Here is a 22,842-nt window from a genome sequence, read left to right on the forward strand (position 1 = left end):
TCAAAGTTCTCAAATTCTTGTACTGAGACGAGTGCTTTCCTGAATTTCTCTTGAAGATATTGATTTTTTTCTGCATGGCACTTATGTCTGCTGAGGTGGGCCTGTTTTAAGCTTCTCTCAGGTTGAGCATCGGTATATACTGTTTAAATGCTTTAAATGTGAGGGGGTGGCAACAAACACTAATGTTCACCGCTGGTATCATTGACAGGAGACAGCGATATACAGCAGGTACGCTTGAGCTGTAATGTGTTCAGATGGAATTTCTTTTAAATCCCAGCTAGATTTACTTTTTTCAGACTGTTTGGTCATGACTCTGTTTGTTGTTCCTCTCTTACCAAGAGGTGAGAGATCAGTGAGATCAAGCCCCCCTCGCACACTGACACCTCCACTGACTGTTAAAGAGTCCCAGTTTGCTTGGCTATCATTCCACATCAGAGTTTGAGAGCACTTTTGAAATTGAAATAAGCATCTTAGAGTCATATCTCGGGGGCAAACCATATTAATCCCGGCCCGTGTGGCCCAAGCAGGCCATGACTAGCAATCAGCAAGCCAGGAACATTATTCATCACAGCAATCAATAAGACATCGATTACTGGTCGGAACTGATGAATGGAAACGCAGTGTGTTCCAATTTCTCACCTCCCTCTTGATATCATCAGGAAAAATTATCAAACATTTGGCGCCAATTTATTTTTATAGAGCCAGTTCCCCACCGGAGCGTCTTGAGAAACGACATGAGAAAAACTACTACCGAAAATATCCAGTTCATGTCGCTACATGGACTGCTTTCCTCTGCAGGATTTGTAAATAGTAGCTACTTTTATTCAAGCCAAGGCAATAAAAATATTAAACTATATTTTAAAATATTACTGTTTGTATGTTGTTGGCACCTATAACTTACTGATTTAATATTGCTGTTACATTTTCAGGTTTCTGGGTTTCAGTGCTTTCTACCTGAATCTGCAAAGCAGCAAATTGATTAGACAATGATCGTAACACCACAATATTGCAGCAGATTTAAGGTATGAGTTACAACAGTAATTACAGCCTATCTGATGTAGCATTTATTACCTGCACAGCAAATGCCAGATGGGTGTTGACAAATGGTCTGGCCAGCAATGTGCCAATATTTCTACAAGATGAGTAAGCATTCAGCTGGTTAGCTGTTCTCCAGGACCTGAAACATCTGAACAACATCATCTGGTTTATAGTGACAATACTGCTGCGGCCTATCCCTCACCAACCACCCCCACAGACTTTAAAAATATGAGTACTGCCATATTTTCAGCCCGACCCCTGTCTGCCATTAGTTGTACAAATAAATGTAGTACCACAGTACTGTATTATGTTAACTACTCTACCATTATTTTATCTGCATTGTGACTGATCGTGACTGATCATGTGTGTCTGACCAGTTTCTTATCCCAATAAGCCTAGCTGATTCATAAGAAATCACTCATATACCATATACTCATATACCAAATTCAATTCATTGATTCAGCGATTTAAAAGAACAAAACAACAAATGTCTAATAACACTAGAAAAGTAGAAAACACTGATTTTCTCTTTTAACAGTAGTTGATGGGGGAATGTGGGAACAAAACATACAGTAGGTTGTGTGTGGCTGCAGAGGGAAATATTTCAGTTCTTTCAACCTTCATGATCCGAGCCTCTCAGAGTTCATTGTGCTCAAGTCCGTCACGGGAGATCTTGTTGGACAAGTCCTGCATATGTTTCTTCATCTGAAATCAAACAATGAGAGACATGCATATTAGTGTTTAACTGCAAATTCCTCGAGATCTATAATTACGTTTGTGTGGTAGCCGAGAAATTTAAAACCAAACATGCTCTGCTTTGACAAAAATAATCACAGTTGTGTAGTTTACTAGCCAACGTTTTGGTTGTTTTCATGGTAAACTGTGGCTCAGTCTGGTTATTTCTGCAATATTCACTTTATATAAAGGTAATCTGTATCCCCTCTTGGCTTGATTTCATTTATACTGGATTTGTAATGTTTCTAAACTTTTATGGCATACATATAATTGTAGATGGCATATTTTAACACAGATTTTACATGCATTTTTTTCTGATGACAATATGTGGAACTAAGGAAGTAAGGTCCCATGTTAGCACCAATTTTCAGGGTCATACTTGTATTTTGGTTTTCCTCTAGAACCGTAGAGAAGTCCTGACAGTTTTTTAAAAGGCAGGTTTCTGAATATTGTGTGCATTTCTTTGTGGATTGAGCCTTTTGATACTCTCACAGTATTTAGATAGCACCTCCACCTGCTTTATAGTCAAATAAAAGACAGTTCTTGAACTGGAAATGAGAAACTGCTCTTCTGCAACAAAAACAACATCATGTGTTGTTAATCTTTGTCTCATTTCTTTCTAGCTTGTTTTTCTCAGCCCTTCAGCGATGTTTTATCCGTAGCCCTTTTTACAACAGTATTAGTTTCTACAGCAGGCGAGCACTCAATCACTGGACAGTACTTTGATGATAGAATGTAGAGTGAGAGCAGACTGTTTATCCCTCCTTACCTTGTAACCCATCTCCCTGGTCTTCTCAGCCAGTGTGTTGTACTTTTCCTGGTTCCTCTTGATGTGCTCTTTATCTCCTAAAGACTCCACGTGTCGCAACTTCTGGTGGGAAAGCTCCAGCTGCTCCTGGTAATGGCTGTGCTTCTCCACCTTAGTCTCAAAGTGACGCAGCTCCTCCTAAGTGAACAAGGAAACGAGGGCAGCGAACACAGAGGGGTGGAACTTCAATTCACCTTCAATTACATGCACAGCTGCACAAGGGAGCTGGTATGCATCTCAAGTAGTGACTAGAGCGAAAATGTAACAGAAAAAATTCTAGATGAATGTTTCCCTCTGACACATCTGATCTTGAAGCCAGATATCTTTTTTTTTTTTTTTTTAAATACAGTTAACTGTAATTCTCTGTTCATGGGACAAAGGGCAAAGAATGAGAGTGGAATACTTTCATTTCAAATGTGTAATGCATAAAAATCATAATAATGTGCACTTTGGAATTTATGGTTTACTATACACAAGTAGTACTTAGCTACCAAGTACACTACAACAGTTAATACACTTGTAACTAAAAGAGTACAAAAAGTTTCTAAGAGCTGTATTAAAAGTTAGACTGCAGCAAGTAGGGATGCATTATATACATCAGCACTGATATGTAATCAGCCGATAATGGGAAATTTACATTATAGCCTTTTAAATTATAATCTGATAATACAAAGCCAAATTGCTTTTGCTCACTTATGCGCTACACACTGTAGATACTCCGATACAGTAGGTGGCGATTACATCTTAAAAGTTGGTTATAAACACGTATTGAGTATATATTGACATGTTTGATTTGACAGATTTGTTTCATTTGAATTCTGAGGCAAAATGCTGTATAAAGGTCCAACACTTGGAGAGTCAGAACTGTTGTTGTTGTGCTAATAGTGATGTCTCTTTGATTTGGCGAGGTCTATGGGATATTAAATCATCCATCTTTCTTACCCTTATGCAGGTGTGCATAAACTACAGGTTATGAACTTCCTTTTAAAATACAAAAATGTGAAATTATTGTTGTTTTTTCCATCTGTTTCGGCTATGAGTAGCAGGCATCAGCATTGCCTGAATAAATTCTGTATTGTTCATCCCTAACAAAAAGAGTTATCTAGAAACAAATCGAAAAAAACACAAGTGTCCAAAAGAAGAGTTACCTTGAGAGAGTCCAGCTCGTCTTCGCTGAGGTTGGCTCTCTTGGCAGCTTCCCACAGTTCGATCACACGGGGCTCCCTAAACTCTACATAGGGAGAACCGACAGAGACAAAGATGAAGAGATAAACAGTCCAAGGAGACAGATTGGAGCCTCACCAATACCTGCACACTCAAAAGGGGACAGGGAGCTTTGAAGAGGAGCAAAAGGAGGTGAGTGCTTGCAGTCACATCTCTGTCTCATTTCACAAATCAATAAGTACTTGAAAGCTGCATGTATAACAGAACCCGACAGAGAAAATAGGGAGGATGAGACTGAGACTGTTCAGTGCAAGAGGACGCCGACAGTGAGGGGAGGATGAGAAAAAGTTGCTGAGTGAGAAAGAACCTGGAGGGGAGGTTAAGTATGAATCCGGAGCAGGTACGTCACCTTCATCTAAACAGACTCCCACTGAAACCTGCACAACTGATACCCCCCCCCCCCCCCCCCCCCCACACACACACACACACACACAAGCTGCAGTACACTTGACCAGAAGCAGCAGAATATGAGGAAATAAAAGACTAAACCATAAGAAAATTAAACCACCAGCACATTGACAAGTTGGTTTATGTCACTGGATTGATGCAGCGATGTGGACTAAAACCTAAATGCACAAAGCCGTTAGCATATCAACGCTTGCCAAATGTGTTGTTATGATTACAAATCCCAGTGATTAAGTTGATGAGATAAACGCAGAGTAAGACTGCATAAAGAGACCAGCTGCGTGTGAGAGTGTGAGAGTGTGTGTGTGTGTGTGTGTTTTCTCCCCCTCACCGCTGTCTTCGGTGAAGCCCTCATGGCTGAGCTTACGGAGGCGCTCAAAGCCCTGGTTAAGATCTCTCATTTTCAGTTTCAGGTCCGTGTGCTTCTGGTGCAGCACATGCTCTTTGACGTCGCCCTCCAGGGGAGAGATCACATTCTTGTGTATTTCTGCCGAGGAGTACAGGAGAGGGACACAGGAAGGTTAGGAGTTGAATTGGATGGGAGCAAAGGCAGAAAAGTAGAGTAGAGGAAATTATGGGGGGATGAAAAAAGAAGCCATGAAGAATAGAGAAGAAAGGAAGAATACAGAGGAAATTAAAGCAATGAATGAGACATAGAAAAACAGCATTTGATGAGGAGAGTTTAGTAGTAGCTATAAAATAAAATATAAAACATTTGACATATATTATGTTTCACAGGACTGGCTTTTTCTTCATTTATCCCATGTATTTTTCCATGAGAACTTTGAGGAGCCTATGAGCATAATCTTTAATAGGACAGTGTGGTTATGAATTACCTGCATGTGACAGTCGAGGAAGATGTGAAGAGGTAAAATGCAGACAACAGTTGACATTTGGATCAAAATAAAATAACATGAAATGAAGACTGGGGAAGGCAGCGTATGTGTGCGTGGATGGAGGTGGTGTTGTGGAGGTGTACGGAGACTACCCTCAAGGCAACATGCGATTGGCTCGATATTTAAACGCATCAGACAAGCAGAAAACACCGCCGGTACATTCACCAAACGTCATGCTGTGAAGCGCTGGCACAAAGCGGCTGCAAAGTGTCAGTCACGTCTGAAGGAGACATGCCTGTCCTCCCTGCATCTATCTGGAACACAGTGGGGCCTGTCAGCTCGGCTTAAAACTTGCAGCTTGATGTGATGTGATGAGCACTGGTAGAGCACGGAGTGGTGGGTGGAAGCATGTGCAGTCTGATACCTTCCACCCGCATACATGACCATGAGACTGAACAGACAGACGGAGCAATACGGACTGGAGATGGATTTTTGGAAGATTGACCAGCCCGACAGCAGAACTGATACAAATAACCAAATAAGACTGAAAGAGGACAAGAAGGTGTTTATCTTTGCATTCATTTACTTTTGATATTAATCTGGCCTTATTTCTATGCAATTTCTCCAAGTTTTATTTGCAGATGTAAATTTTAAACTTATTAAAATTATTATCATTATTAAATTATTCTGGTATGGGTTTAGGAGCCAACCTCACCTGGGATCAGCACCATAATTATGCATACAAAGCAAAGCATTGAGTGGAAAAGAGGAGGACAGGGCTTAAAGGTTCATAAACCAGGCTCATAAAACTAAGTGCAGGTGGTGTGACACCTCTGCACGGCAGCAGAGCAGAGGGACAGATTCACATAGCTCACCCTCAGTCCTGCTGACAGTATCCACGAGGATGTTGTACTCGTGGGTCTTTTCCTTGTGATGCTGGAACTCCCTTTTCAGACTCAGTAACTCCTCATTGGAGAACTTCCCTGAGCTCTGGGCCTGGAGGAGGAACAGTCATAGGAGGCAGATTGGAGTTAGTCAAAAGGAGCTGGGTTAGACATATTTTGGATGGAGAAGAAAGACAGTTAGTGTTGTTATAAATCTGATTACTGCTTGGTATGGTACAATTCCGTTACTCGATTGCATGAAATACAGCAATGTCTATAATAATCACATTTCAAAATCAAGCACGGTCACAAGAAGACCATAGCGCCATTTTACAATGAATATATTGCATAAGGCTATATCAAATATTCAAAGTAAAATATCATCCAAAGTTTTTAGAGATTAAGATTTTATCATTTGCACCTGCATTTAGAATAAAGATTTTAAAGGAATACTTCACCTACAATGCGACCATTTGTAATATATCAATTACTCACTGAGTGTTGCCTTGAATTGGTTAAGAATACTTTGGTTTTCGTCACATGCTTTGAACAGAGAGTCAAAAAACAGAGAAAAGTCTTGATGCTTTGAAGGAATAGGGGACCACATTTACCAAGAGCAAAACAATATCATCTGCTATCATCAACGTCTGCTAACAAACTCTCACACAAGTCCTGCAGTATAATCGTTTTCAATCGTATGCTTGGTACTTCCAAAACACATGCGTGTTTGCTAAAGGCTTATTATTTACAACACACATGCTTCTACTGTTTATGCCTTTTTTGACTGTGGAGGTATGCAACAAAAACATGATTTTCTTCATGAATTCAAGGAAGAACTTTTTATTTTTTAAGACTTTTTTTTTTTTTTGCAGTTTTCAAGCCTTTTATTAGATAGGACAGACAGGAAATGGGGTGAGAGAGAGGGGGGAGACATGCAGCAAAGGAGAGTCGAACCTGCCTTGAGGACCTTCAGCCTCTTTACATGGGGCCGCCCCTACAAATGGTCATATTGCTGGAGAAGTATTTCTTTAACATATACATATATAGCAATTTTAACACAGCTCTTACATTTAAATAATATAATGTCCAATGGTCAGACATCTCTCATTTTCATTGCTTTTTTTTCCAAACACAATTGGTATAAAGTTGTACTTAAAATAGAACAATATAACTTTTCTACTCTGGTCCTTAAGCAACTTTAGACTTGAATTGGGTTTTGGGAATTTGGAATATTCTGAAAGAGCTACAGTAAAGCATTCCTCTGATTGTATTTTCCTGACTAGCTGCATGCTTCCCGTCAAAAAGTTTTTGTGCAGTTAGAAATGTCATTTAGAAATGTAATGCATTAAAACACTACAGGTGCTGCGGGGTGAGAGCCTTGAATAGTATCTGGTGCAGTCTTTTAAAACTGATTTGAGGGCCATGTTTTTGTGGTAGATTTCATTCACTAGAAGCAACTGGGAGCCATCAAGGTTGCATAATGCTACTACAAACATAGAGGGCATACAATCAAAGGACCATTTCCAAAACATATTTTCTCTTCCTCCTTCCTGTACACACAAACAGTGCTGTGAAAAAGGATTTGGCCCCTTACAGATTTCTTCTGTTCTTGCTTTTTTTCACACTTGTTTCAGATCATCAAACACATTTTAATATCAGAGAAAGATAACCTGAGTAAATACAAAATGCAGTATTTCAATAATAATTTAATTTATTAAGGGATAAAAAGCTACCCAAACCAACCTGGCCCTATGTGAAAAAGTAATTGCCCCCTAAGCCTAATAATTGGTTGTGCCACCCTTGGCAGCAACAATTGCAATCAAGCGTTAGCAATTGGCAATGAGTCTTTCACATCGCTGTGGAGGAATTTTGGCCCACATTTGCGGCAGAATTGTTTTAATTGCCACAGCCACATTGAAGGGTTTTTGAGCATGAACGGCCGGTTTAAGGTCATGTCACAGCATCACAATCAGATTTAAGTCCAGACTTTGACTAAGCCAAAACCATTTTAGGTTTTAAGAGCCGTTCAGAGGTGGACTTGCTGCTGTGCTTCACATCATTGTCCTGTTGAATAACCCAAGAGTGCTTGGGCTTAAAGTCACAGATAGCAGGACATCCTTCAGGATTTTCTGGTAGAGAGCAGATTTCCTGGTTCCATCAATGACAGCAAGTTATCCAGGTCCTGAAGCAGCGAAGCAGCCCCAGACCATCAAAACTACCACCACCATGTTTGACTGTTGGGATGATGTTCTGAAACTTGCAAGTTCACACCAGTGAGATGAGGCGAGACTGTGGATCATCTCCATACCAACGCATCTCTGAACTCCGTTCTAACCATTGACTTTTCAGGGTTTTTTGCTGTATATAAATTTTAGCATTATAAAATATAAATGAGAACAGAGGTAGTGAGATACTTGCTACAAAAGCCTTTCTAGCAGTGATGAAACGGCGAAAATAACGTTTTATTTCTCTGATTCACTGCTTTGTTCGCAATTACAGCTCACTCTCATTCATTGTAATGCTTGCTCGACCCTCCCTCTCTCCGTCCCTTTTTCTCACACGCACGCACAAAGAAATCTGTAAGGGGGCAAATACTTTTTCACAGCACTGTACACACCTTGTTCCAGAGTTTGTCCAGCCTGGGATCATCAAATATGTCTCCCTCTTTGGTTTCATGGTCCTTCAGGGAGTTGCTCTCCATTGGTCGAGTGTCTCTTTTCCCATCCATTCCAAACTTGGCCAGGATCACTACAGAACACACAACAGTCGACTTTTCACTAAAAATCTTAAAAACTGCTGCGATAAATTATCCTGGCTCCTGACATGAGCCTGTAAGGACTGAGTAACAACTAAATAGTTTGACAATTAGAATTTCAAATGATTAAATCATATTCTACTTTCATCATTTAAGAAAGACTATAAAACATTTCAAACACCCACAACCCTTGACAGCAATTCCTTAATCCCGAGGTCACCACACATTTGAAAAAGAACAGCACAGGGAGTAGCATCTCTGATGAAGATGAATCAAAATAATCTGAGCTGGCCAAGAAAGAGTCAGGAATCTGACACGAGCTTATCAAAACAAACTGACTTCACTTTTTGGTTGACACAAGTAGCCAAAAAAGTAGGTGATATCCATGTGCTTTTGACGTGCTGCCCTTAACCTGGAAGGCTTCTAAGTATGAGAATGTGACAAGAAGAGAATGCTCATTTCATTCATTTTAATCAAATGCATCCAAAAACCCAAACATAAGTGATGAGGTTGCCACATGTTTGGTATTTCTTTTTTTGCAAAATATAGTGAGCAGCTACTGAATAATACATTTGCTGTTCCGTCCGCTCTCAACATTTCCAACTGCTACATTTACAATACAAAGTTGAACTTAGCTCTCAGGAAGCTCTGCCCTCATTTTCTTGCTCTAGTGAACTATTATTGCAGCCGCTGATTCAGCACCATCTTAACCTGTTGGTAACCCACCAGTGTCACTTATTAACCAGCCATATTTCATTAGGAGAGTGTCCACGTGCAGAGAGCTCATTTGAAATCCTCATAAACATGATCAAAGAACTTGTAGATGATCTCAGCAGTACTGTTGGGCTCATATAATTCACATTTATTGGGTTCAGCTGAAGCTCTTAAACCAGGTAACCTGCAATGAGTGCAAACAGTAAAACAAGCGTATGTTCCCAGACCAACCAATTTACAACAAGTACGGTGTCAGGGTTTGTCTCTAGGCATATCAAACTGAGAGCATCAAAGAAAAGTTATATGAAAAAAAAATATGGAGCGTCGGAAAATATTTTTGAGGCCAATTAGAATGACTCAAGGAGAACTTTATTCAGTTTGGAGATAATGACTTGAGGATCTCCTTAAAGATTTATATTTAGCTACAAAGGAGCAGAGAGTGATGCTGCTGCTCTGCCTGGAGCTGGAAGGTCACTCAGCCACTGGGGAGTGAGGAAGGAAAGGAGACCAGCGCTGCCTGAGCAGCCACAGGGCCGCTGGGGTCAGAATGCTACAACAACAGACTGGTGTGTATGGATTGGTTATTGCCTGCCAGGTACTGAGATGAAGATCACACACACATACATACACAAGCTCTGGACTTAATCAGGACTAGATTAAACATTAGAATGTCAGAATATGCCAGTTTTGTCTTTTTAGCATCTTAGAGCAAACTGCAGGGACATACTTTCGTGACTTTTCGTTTCAGTATGGATTCAGCTACAGGCTTCATTCCAAAAGGAGAGTTTGTGAAGAGATGTTGGCAACAGACTAACATGGATAGGGAGGATGAATTCTATTAATTCTTGGCTGATGCAGTTGGAAGTAGTTCTACCAGCCAAAGTGCAGAGTTTATGAAAACTACAAAACATGTGATCTATTATTAGCTATACACTGGAGATCAAAATTAGAGAAAAAATTATAAATACTTTATTTATTCTGAAATTCAGTCATTTTTTATTGTTTAGAATTTGATAGAATATCCGCTGTGGCTATACCACTGCTGTACTAGCATGCTGTTGTTTTCTTTAATAACCAAGGCACTTAATCAAAAAGCTTTGTTTTGTGAAACTGTGAGCAAAATTAGAGAACAGTAATCACTGTGTCAGAAGAGAAGATTTAAACAATGTTCTCTTGTGACTATAGGATTGAAAAAGGAACAGGGAGTATAGAGGCCCTTGCTTTGAATGACTTCAGCACATCTGCGCCCACAGGACATCACTAGTTTCTCACACTGCTCTGGTTTGATCTTGGTCCATTCTTCTTCAGTCTCTTCCACAGTTCAGTAACTGTAGTGGGTTTATTAGACATTACTTTGTTGCCACTGATTTTCCAGAGATTCTCTATGTGGTTTAGATCTCTGGGCTGGTCATTTCATTGTTTCAATATTCTTAACTTCAAGGAAATGCTTCACCTGATTTACATTGTGACGGGGACATTGTCTTGCATGAAAATTACAGGCTGATTGGGAGACAATTGCAGTTAAGGTATTGCATGTTGCCGAAGAAGGTTCACATAAACATTTGCATTCACCCTGCCATGTAGCTGTACAAGAGGCCCAACTCCTGCTGCAAAAACATCCCCAAACCATGACACTTCCTCCTCCAAATTGAACTGACTTCTTTACACACTTTGGCTTCAGTTTTTCCTCGGTCCTACACTGAACATAATGTTTTCCCATCAGAAACAAATCTGAGTGACTCTCATCACTGAAGTAACTCTGGACCAGTTCTCCTCTGTCCACACAACCTGCTCCTCTGCAAAGTAAAGTTTAGCCTTTTTATTATTTCTGCTGATGAGAGGTTTGGTCACTGCAGAGTAGGCTTTCAGTCCAAATTGTCTTAAACGACGAGACACTGTGTGCAGAGACAGCTCCTTGCCCTGTTCAGCACTGAGCTGGCGAGCAACTCCAGCTGCAGTGTTGAACCGATTCCCCATTGAGAGTCTTCACATCATCCTGTCCTCTCGTGCACTTGTTTTACGTGGACAACCGACCTTTTTGAGCGATTGCATGAATCCGTGGCCTTGTAAAGTTTCAATATTTTTGAAACCGCAGACTTGGAATGCCCAACCTCTCTCTGATGGCTGAGAAGGTCATCCCTTAGGCCTTCATCTGGACAACCTGCTGTCTCAGGGTTTCATTCACCTTTCATTGCCATCTTGCAAAGTAACCAGGAGAGCTGCAGATAAATAGGGTGTGTCCAACAATTTAGTAAATTGTCACCAAGTGCCAGATCAATACCAATAACTGGGAGGTATCTGAAAGTGTTCTCAAATTTTGCCTACTGCTTTTTTCAGAAAAATAAAGGGTTTTATGGAAGTGACTTGGTTATTTAAAAAAAACATGCTAGGACAGCCGTGGTATCGCCACAGCTGATATTCTATTAAATTCTGGACGATAAAAAAATAATAGTATTTCAGAATAAATCAAGTATTTATTATTCTCTAATTTTGATCTCCAGTTTATCTCTGTCTATTAACTCACTGGCTGAAAAAGTGGGGAAATATTTAACCTATCCTGTGACTGCACCAGCCGACAGAGCTGTCTCACCGTTGAAGTTACGTCGGAGCTGTGCCTCTTTCTCCCCGTTTTCATCCAGCCCCTCCATCTTCACCTTCTTCCACTGCAACTCATCTTTCTCCTGGATCTTCAGGTCGCTGTGCAGCTCAGCCTGTCGCACTGGTGACAACTGCATCTACCAAATCCAAAACAAGAGAAAACATAACTTTAGATACAAAGTGGGAGAAAGACAGAAAAGGGCGTGGAAAACCAGACAGCAAAGGGAGAATGATACAGTGACAGAGCAAACACATTGTATGACAGCTGCAAATGGTGCCTTTGGAAGAATTGTTATTTTTAGGTTATTTGATAAATAAAAGGGAAAAATCTCAGTTACTAGAGAAACTAACTATTTAGGTGGAGCTGGAATCATGCTACACAAAGTTTAAAACCCATTTCCAATTCCCATAGTCTGCACTGATATAATATTATACTTAAGTTAGAAAACTGCAAACTTCTTGACTGCAAAACCCTAACCCCATCACAATGAACAAAGACTAACCACTTTCCCAGTTGAACGCCTGCTTAACTAAGGCTGTATCTTCATTTAGGCTTCTGGATACTCCGACTGTAACTTCACTGTCCTGGGAAAACTGCAGTATCAAAACTGAGAGTAGCTATCGGTTCACTGACCCAAAGCCAACAGTGTTTGCTGGTGTGGAAGTGCTGCCACTGAGGTTAACCGCGCAGATAGTAGTTTGTGTCGCATACGTACCCTTTTAGCTTTCTCCCAAACCTGGTTCAGCTTAGCTATCCTGAACTCCACTGCCTGTCCATCACTGCCACTCGGTTTGGGCTCGTTGGATTCACGAGAGTACTTCCCAGCCATTACACTCGCGCCGAAGCACAGAGCAACGACCAAACACTGCAGCTTCATTTAAAAAAATATATTTATGCACAACAAACGACAGAAAAAACACTAGCTAGGCAAAACATTAGCCGTACGACACTACAAATGCTTCTGTTGTTGTGTCTCACTGAGCACCGCTAGTCATGTGCTCAAAATGGGCGGCACCGTCACCACTCTGGGATATGTAGTTTGTTGCCTCAGTTGTTGCGTTATCAGTAAAGCGGATACGACCCTATTTGAACTACAATTCCTGAAATGCCGCTCTGCGCGGTTACCTGGCAACGAAGGCTGCAGAACTCTGAGCAAATAGAAAGCCTCCACGCCTGCACATGACTGGATGCTGCTCACATCAGTGCGCTACAATACAAAACTGTGTGTCCGTTATTAACTTTTTTACACAGTCTGGGGGTAATATTATACATCCATTGTTGATTAAAGATACTTCCGGGAGTTCTCCTTGGGAGGTGGGAGTTTGTAATAACAGTAAAATCATCAAAATAGACAGAGGTAAACATATTTTTGAGTTTTATTAAATGTTAGTATATTCCATAGATATATTATAGCCTAAAGATATTCCCACAGACACACTTAACTAAGAAAGTTCATATTAAGCTAATTCATCTAACAAATATTTTTGCAAGTCTGATATTTGTTATTTTGCATAAAAGAAAAGTGGAAGTGGTATATGTAAGTGTACTATAGAAATTTTAACAAATCCTCATGCTTTAGTAAATACATAAATAAAAATAATACCGAATGTTTTAAAGATGACTTTTGTATGTAAATCCCACGCACTGTATTTTATGTTGTGTTTTTTATTTATTAGTTTAATTTTTCTTATGCTATCATTTATATACAGTATATTTTCTAATTCTACATAGCCTATACACATGCACATATTTTATTGAAGGAGACCTCTGATGTAATAATACTGAATTTATATTTTAGTCTGTTGCCTGCATTGTTGTTTAGTTTGCACTGGTTGTTTAATTTGAGCTAAGTTGAGATAAAAACAGTTGGCTGTCCAGTGGACAAGTGTAAAATATGTTTTCATTATGTATATATTTGATTTAAGGTGCTCGTCCTACCAGATGTTTGTTGGTTGCACCATTCCTCAAGCTGTTTTAAGGATGTTTGAACAACACACACACACACACACACACGCACACACACACACACACACACACACACACACACACACACACACACACACACACACACACACACACACACAGATACACACAGATTCACACAGATACATACAGATACATATATACACACACACACACAGATACATACACACACACACACACACACACACACACACACACACACACAAACACGTTTTTTTTATTATTGATCGACTGAACTGGCCTACTTGACAAAATTGTTTATGCAGCTTTCATGACAATGCACCGCAATAACTGAACTGGATTCAGTTAAGTTATATTAAACTGGGAGGAAGAGAAGGGAAAGTGAGACAGACTGACAGTCAGTCAGACAGAAAGCCATTATACTGTACTCCCTCGCCTTGACATTATTATTTTAGAACTTTAATGTCGATAAATCTCATTCAGCCAAAAGTGAATTGAATTGAAAGAGAGACAGAGATAGATAGATAGAGAGAGAGAGGGATAGAGATAGAGGATGAATATTGGACTTGTGTGAATCAAGCGGCAAATCACATCTGCTCAACAAAAGACCAAAACAAATCACAGTAGTTTAAAGAAATAAAAAGTCACAGAACCCCTTGATTTTTTACCTGACCATAAGAATACAATTACAACTGGTGGCAAAAGAACGGATTTGACCGTAAATTCTGTACAGTTTGAAAACCAACAATTGAAAGTCAATTGAATCATCTGAAAAGACAAAAACACAAATCATCAATCAAGTGTATTGTATGAAGTGCGTGTGTCTGGCTGCTTTCTGCAATGACGCATCCTCAGAGCTCACTGTTTTCAACAATACAAAAGAGTTTATAAATTATAATACAGGTGAGGTGAGCATTCATTCAGGAAACTATACTTCATGTAAAAACCAACCTAACAAACAAAAACACTACTTGACACAACACCGGCATTACTTTGACGCTTAGTCATATAGTGACATACAATGATTGTTGTAAAACAATTATCTTACAGTATTTGATCAACAAAATTAGAAGAAACATAACAAAAAGAGCAGGGAATAAGAGGTGTCATTGTGTCCTCATTGAATGATGATGTTAAAATAGTGCTTGGAAAATGAATTACAAAAAATAATTCTTAGATACCTGAACTAATGCTAATATGAAAATTCAACATATGACAGGAAATTAATTAAATAAATGTAATCAGGTACTGTAACCTTACTGGTACTTTTTTGAGGTACTTGTACTTTCCATTTTCTCCTACTTAATGTTTACTACCTTTTTATGGCTGTAGTAAAAAACAACTTAATCGATTCCAAGACCTGGTCCGGTCGAGTCTGAGTCAACGAATCAATGCAACGTTCTGTAAAACTGATCCTGAATCTGCAGCCAGGAACAACTTGACAAGTTCTCAATAGCCGAATCCAAGACAATTCAGAGTCCATCAAGGCACAAGAGCAAGACTTCAAAAAAGAGAGTGAAATTCACAAATTCTCCAGCAGTATGTAAAGTAATTAGGCCCACCTTGCTGCAACATTAAATTGATGTACACATGAATGCATTAAATACTGCAATAATATACAATATTCTGAAATAGTCCATTTTGTTTAATGCCTAATTTTATTTTTGTGTATGTGAACTTCTCTGAAGTAGAATGTTTATTGTATATTTCTACACTGTGGTATTTCTACTTCTCCGTAAGTAAAAGATTTGAGTACGTCTTTCACCACTGTTGAATTAACATTGTATCTAATAATATTACAGACTTAGCAGTCGACTTTGAGCATTGTGAAGATTTGTTCTGATTACTTACATCAAGCTGTCTACTAAATCAATTTATTGTGTCAGTGGGCTAACATAAGTTCAATCCTGACTTCTAAAGAAGAACCGGTACTTTGATCAGTTATCAGTGGTGTTCATTTGCATATAAGGATGCACCATAAACTGGACCACTAACTTGCAGTATGAAACTCCCTTGATCTTTTCCAGCTCCTGTATTTCCCCTGTTTCCGGTTCGTCCTTTGTTGTGATCCATCTCTATTTACTGCACCAACAGGTTTTTGTTTTAACGAGCAAAATAAGTCTGTCAGAGATCTGCTTTTTCTTGAGTCTCGCTTAATGAATGTGTCTGCCTATAAGGACAGGCGGCTGGCTTGAAACCAAAAGGTTAGCACAAACTTCAAAGATGCTGATATTTTGTCAGGAAACAACTGAGACTGTCTGTCTGAATCTGTCTAAGCCACTGACACACATGCAGCATCTCCGTGAACATGCATGCACACGCACGACGGTAGCACTACGGATGCACAATGAAAGGGCATTGTTGAAATGTGAGCGAGTGACCTCATGAATAAATGAATGGATATAAAGGGAATGATTGAACATAAGACTTGCCTCCAAATATTTTTCTTTCTTGTCATTCATTTGACATTTTAATATTGAACACAGGTCGTTGTTCCTTCCCTCTAAAAGTGCTGTAAGAATGCACTTCCAGGCTCCCTGTCTCAAAGTCAAGGGATTTTATTAAGTTTCCACGTTTGTTCGTTTTTCTAAGGCATAGAATATGTCAGTAAATATCCCACTTGTGAATTTTTAAGCTTTTATGTTTCCTAAAAATGAGACAGAGGTTGTCAAACGTCACCATGCCAAACTCATAAAATCCACTGAAAGCTAATGGTGGCAGCGTTGTTGTCGTGTGACCAAGATCATTTAAAGCCTAATATTAGCTTTTTATTTTATTTATTTATTAGCTTATGCATTAACACTTCTAAAAGCAATAATCCACAGTTTTTTTTATCCAGGTAATGAGGGCAATTCTAACATTCCCTGCAGCAGTGGTTTCCTAAATTAGTGCCCCTACGGTTAGCAGCAGATCAACACATCCTTACCGAAATGTAATGGTCGCAGTTTTAAACACATGGTTAACTTTGTAGTGATTTTATTCGGTTTATGCAACAGAACTACTTAATTACGAAGTTAAACCTGTTAGCTACCTGCTCTGTGTTGTTGGCTGCCAGGACCAACAGTCATGTACTCCCATGATCAGAGGAGCTGGACACCCAGCAGATTAACTTTATTTTTAAGGATTTTGTTATTTGGATTTTTGCCTGAAAAATCCTCACAATGACTTCTCAACAAGCATTCAGTAACTTTATGTCACACAGTCACTTCCAAGCAGAAGCTCAGACAGAGCGTTGCGCACAGAAGTGCTGCAGCAATATTTTTTGAAGATCGAACCATGTAAACCTATTGTAGATGATGGAAAAATACAAATATGACCCTGAAAACTAGCATAATAGAGCCTCTTTAACTTACATTGTGTGACATAGTTAGGTATTTCAACTTTCAAGTTAACTTACGTATGTACTTAAGTTAACTTACAAGTAAATAATCAAGTTTAAAAAGTCGACATTGACTTTCGGCTTCACATATGACAACGGTCTCCTTGCTCAGAGTCCTGTGTTTAACCCATCCATCCACCCGGGCATCCTCCCTCTGTGGACTTGGAGCAAAGGAGGAAGTCAGGTTAAGTGTAAAGAGCAACCATCATATTTTACAGCCAGCAGCCACATTATTATTGAAACAATTTATGGGTCATTTTTCAGCGGGAGGACAGTCTCTTCCTGTCATAGCTATTATGATTAAGTTAAACCTCTTTTCACCAAAGGTCTAACTATGTTTTTGCTGAAAAACATTGCTGATTCTCTGTAGTCTTATTAAAGATATCCTTGGCATATTTGTACATAAAATCAATGGGATTCCACTGTAATGTCAAGGATCACAAAGAGAATAGAGGGTAAATGTGATTGGGTTGAACCTGCAAAAATATGTCTGCCAGCGTGAGTCTCTGGAGTGAGAAGTCAGGAAGGAGAGATATGAGGCCTGTGGGAGACTGCAGCACAGCAAACAGCCCACAGTACCATGACTTACATAAACTACGTTTGATGACAGCATCATTTTATAAAGGAATTCTTCTTCTTCTTTTGCCTCCCTTCGGTTCCCATTAGGTGGAAAGAGAGAAATAGAGGTGGTGTATGAGAGAAGTGAGACACAGAGCCAAAGACAGTGAAAGAAAGCAAGAAAGTGCAAATGAAAGAAACCAAGAAGGAAAAAGAAACACAGAGATTGAAATAGCGGGTGTTCTGTCAGCAGGTTATTGTCCTGTGGGTGTTAGGGAGAGTCATAATGAAATAAAGGATATATTCAATCATTGGCCATGAACAAACACAGTCATTAAGACCAAGTGATTGCAATAAGCATGCCTTGATCATCTTATTACTTGTGCTAATTGAACTGCAGGGAACAAAAGGAGCAGACATTACATTAACTTAAGAGTCTAGCTTGGCCCGACCTAGCTTCTCATTAATAAAACTTTCAGCATTTCAAAACCTTCTAAGAGCTATTTTATTATCCTGTCTACAGTGATGGGAACAGTTTTAGCTGTGTTCAATAGCAGAATGCCTACATTTTGCAGTAAAAAGAATACATATTTCATGACTGAAGATACACCAAAATGTTTGCTGACATATAGAAATGATTTCCCCTTGACATTTATTTCAAATTATGTTTTCGCTTTTAATAGTCACCTTGGACAAACAAGATGTGCGCCCTGACTACTGAGCTACAAACACTAAATATTCTTTCCATGTTTTGGCAGAGTGTTGGACATTATATATAAAATGCAGAAGTGGGAGAAGATCATTACAATGTATAATTACTCCATTACAAGTAAAAATTATTTTTAGCTCAATGTCCTTAAACTACAGAAAAAATGGCCTACTGTGACTAATATAGTAGTATATTGAATTATTCGATTATTAATTCTCATGTATAAAAGGATTTTAACTGTTGATGTGGAACTATAGTCCAGTGGTTTCAAACAATGAGCCCCCTCCAAAGGCTCATAAGATAAATCTGTGGGTTGTGAGATGACTTATAAGGCAGGAAAGAAAAAACTAATTTGTTTTAATTCTCTGGAATTTTTGTCTAAATGAAATCTAGAGGGGTAATGTGCTAGAAGAACTATTAACAACTCAAACACATCTTAAACGTGACAAGGGACCCTATTAAAAATGGTCTTTTTCGTAGGGTTCACAAGTCAAAAAATGTGTAAGCCACTCCTTTAATTTTGGGAAATTCGTAGATTTTATCTACACTTATCACAATGGCATGTCTAGTCAGTTTTTAGGGTCGCTGAAGCCCTAAATAAATAAATAAAGAGTAGTATATATTTTTTTCAGCCTTTGTTTGACAAGTTTAAAATGGTCAAAACCATAGACAGTACTTGGCTAAAACTCAATATTTTAACCATCGAAATTAAACGGACACCCCCTACCCCCGTCATGGTACAATCCCATTTCTCTCTCCCACCTTCCCCGCTCACCTGAAGCTTCGCAGTAGCTAGCGTGAAGAGCTCAAACAATGATGTGTTACCCATTTGTTTATTTTTACCACTCAATACCAACACATTATAATCATCATCATCACCAGTCTTAATTTTTGCTGCACTGAATCACAAATCACTCTTTATGTTGTTAGGGAGGAGTTAGCTGACTTTTTTTTATTATAGCTAGCTAATGTTAGGTTGTCAATCAACCACTGTCCACTGTTTGAACTGGAGTGAGAGAAGCTAGCTGTTGTGCCATATGTGTTGATTTTAAAGCCACGGTGCTACTGTCTGTATGTGTATCATTACTCAATAGCTAACTAACTAGCTAACGGGAAGCCCATTAACTTTATAGTATGATAGAAGTATGGAAGTAAATCTGTCATCGGATTTTGAAATAAAAAAGCTGTTGAATTTTTAGCACTGAATATTTATGCACTGGAAATATGTATCTGAGTGTTTTGACTCTGAATTTAACTCTTTATTTTTTAATATCGACAAATTCAAGTTTAAAGAATGTGTCGTTAAAGGCAAAGAAATTCAAGGTTAAACATTTCAGTATACCAAATTCAGATTTGTATTTTGAATCAGAATTTCAGATTTTGATCTGCCAAATTCAGCTGCAAAATACAATGAATGAAATTCAATGTAGACATCCGGGGATCCAAGGAAGAGCAATCGATTCTAGATACTACTCCCAGAGAGCTGTGACAAGAGTGGCTGCTAGTGGGCTAATCCCCCCACATACTGCGCACTTACACAATCATATCTGCTACCGTAGATATGAGATGCGGCTTGAAAATCATGTTGTTTGTGAATCTGGTGAAAGGGTCTGAGCTGAGATGATGTTTACTGGGGCAGCTGTGAGCGTCTGGCAGCAGGGGGTTTCCTACTCCGTAGGCTCACTTCCCCCTGTCCCCACAGACAGTCTGCTGTTCGAGGTAGAGTTCAGTTTGACTGACTCTGACTTATTGTTATTCACTTTATTAATATTATTCTAAAGATTGTTTAGCTTTAAACATTTGAACCCTGCTAATGTGACTGGAGGAAGACGTCTGGTCAGAGCGTATAAACATGTTTAATGGAATTCCATTGCTAGGCAACAGCCTTGGTCCTTGTTCACTTCCCGTCAGTTGATGCCATTCACACACACTGCAACAGGATATAAACTAGGACAGATTTAGAGTGTTTATGTTTATATCTTTGAAAAGGTCCATACAACTCACTCAGCTCAGGAACATACCCAATGAAGAGGTGGGTCTGTCACGGGCAGTAACAAAAGGGGACTTAGATAAGTGACTTTAATCTGACTACTGATTTGGAAATAGTAACGTGTTAGACTAGCCTACTGGTTACTGAAAAAAAGGAGTCAGATTAGAGTAGAGTTACTAAGTAGGCTAACGTGTGAGTGGCATCACTGGTCATCAGTGACCGTGACAGGCTGCCACAAGTTCCTGATGAATATTTTTATAATAAAGTTTTATTTAATGACAAGTTACCAACTACCTCTAAGGAGCAAGAGTGACAACTGTGTACCGTAGAGTAGTACTAAACAGTTGTTAGTTGCAGCGCTGCTAATAATGTTAGCAATAGCTGTGGCTGACAGACAAACAGATCTGCTTTATCACACGCATTATAAATAATAAATACACATATAAATCCATCGTTAAATAACATATAACATAGATGATTACAGTAACACTTACAAGAACACCTTTGGTTCACCTATCCACCAGTGATATTTCACTGTGTGTGGGTGTGTACTATAGCTGGATGAATGCAGCTATTTCACCAATCAAAATACCAGAAATATGGGTGTATGCTTGTTCTGGCTTTAGCCTGTCCGAGTCGTAGGGTGTGCAACTATATGTGCCGTTTTCCTTTTTCCCTATATTCAATTTTCGGATTTCTTTCAGTCTTTCATCTTTCACAACCGGGAAAAATTTTCATAGTCGAATCTGATTATTGGTCAAATCAGTTGTTTTTTTGGACATGAAGCAGACAGCAGGGGTGCACGTGAGCCCACCGCTGCGTGGTCATACGTGTCAGGCAGTGGGTTACTGAGAGATGTGATTTCTGATTTCTGATTTCTGATAGGATTATCTTATTAAAAGTATTGTTGTTATAACATAAATGTGTTTTGTTTGTATCTTTCTTTGACAATAGCTGACGGTATATTTAGAACCATAGTTTCACTTTCACAGTGCTGTGTCAGACTGTGTCGGATTGAACGTCTCTAATGAAAAACAACAAATGGGAAAATATTCAAATGAAATGATGCTGATGATTAAACAGGAGCAGACTGTTCTATTTCTGGGCCCAGATAGATTTAAAGCCTACATCTATATGTAAAATCAGACATTCAGCACCCCAGAGCCAGAATGGAATAATCCATTGTTTCATTACCACATTTTGCGCATTTTGCGACAATTAGACTATGAGATTCGCAGTGAATCAGGCTCCTCCGAGCGAATCATCAAATAGTCGACTAATTGGGGTCACCCCTAGACTCAACTGAAGTAACACAACAGAGTTTGCCACTCACAAGAGCTGAGATCAGCACTGGCTCTGTGTCGTAGAGATAAACTAACACTAATCAAGCAACAGGCTTGCTACCTGGTAAGCAGAACTACCCCAGCTTACTCTCTCTGGTGTTGAGCTCACAGTTAGGACTAGTGATAAGAGCCGTTGCTTTATGTATATTACGCTATGTAACCATGTTACATTTGTAACTGAAGTGATGTAACGAATGCACTTAATTGAACCCAGAACACAATCTTTTTCCTAAACCTAACCAAATAGTTTTGTTGCATAAACAAACAACCTGTGGTCTATCAGGTTAGAGGACTTGCTAAACATATTTGGTTAAAGTTAATTTAGCATTATATGGACTTTATGTCAGTTACAGAACTATAGCAAAAAGTAAGGGATGTTTTTTGCAGGTATATGATGTTACATAATACGACACTGCAGATGCATATTTTTTGTGTTATTTTAAAGTCAATCTCTTTCATCTGTCTCTCTCTGCAGCAGCCCAGCCAGGACCTTTGAAAAAGATGAGGAAGATATCTCAGAAGTCTCTTAAAAAAGAAGAGAAAAAACTTAGTTGACCTTTACTGCAGCTATAGTCTCTGTTCTATAAGCCACATCTAGTCCTAATATGTCACTGAGCTGGCTCATGTTCGAAATGCTGTTGGACAGACCATTCCTGCTCTGTCAGTACAGCTCAGCAGGGGACAGAGCCATCCTGGGAGGCAGCTGCAGCTAAGCTGATGTAGTGCCAGGGGCCACAGTATGGATGAAGTAGGGATTCTGTACACCTGTAACACTTTACATTTTGGACCATTACATATTTCAATAACTGTGAATTGGATTCTCACATTTGTGTCATCATCACCTTATGTTTATGTTACTGATCATTTTATTATTAATTTATATAGTTGCTTGTTGTTAGCAATAGCTTTCTAGCTATAATA

The 22,842-nt window shown here is 39.1% G+C and overlaps 1 protein-coding gene across 1 annotated transcript; it reads right to left on the bottom strand.

Annotated features, from left to right (window-relative positions):
- Positions 1–1,618: 1,618 nt before the first annotated feature.
- lrpap1 (low density lipoprotein receptor-related protein associated protein 1) lies at positions 1,619–12,948 on the bottom strand. The gene is made up of 8 exons (XM_083928699.1): positions 12,714–12,948; positions 11,990–12,134; positions 8,548–8,678; positions 5,922–6,042; positions 4,542–4,697; positions 3,730–3,812; positions 2,543–2,719; positions 1,619–1,743 (listed from the first exon to the last, which is right to left on the bottom strand). Exons 1-8 carry the CDS (start codon positions 12,873–12,875, stop codon positions 1,675–1,677), a joined length of 1,044 nt encoding a protein of 347 aa, XP_083784825.1. The 5' UTR covers positions 12,876–12,948; the 3' UTR covers positions 1,619–1,674.
- Positions 12,949–22,842: the final 9,894 nt, after the last annotated feature.

This window comes from Echiichthys vipera, assembly GCF_963691815.1.
Source record: "Echiichthys vipera genome assembly, chromosome: 2".
In the NCBI taxonomy this organism is placed as follows: Eukaryota; Metazoa; Chordata; class Actinopteri; order Perciformes; family Trachinidae; genus Echiichthys; species Echiichthys vipera.

Coding starts and splice junctions, on each gene's coding strand:
- lrpap1 (XM_083928699.1), bottom strand. CDS start 12,875: ATGAAGCTGCAGTGTTTGGTCGTTGCTCTGTGCTTCGGCGCGAGTGTA. Junction 12,135..12,713: donor TTTGGGAGAAAGCTAAAAGG/GTACGTATGCGA, acceptor TGGATTTGGTAG/ATGCAGTTGTCACCAGTGCG. Junction 4,698..5,921: donor TACTGTCAGCAGGACTGAGG/GTGAGCTATGTG, acceptor ACTCCTCGGCAG/AAATACACAAGAATGTGATC.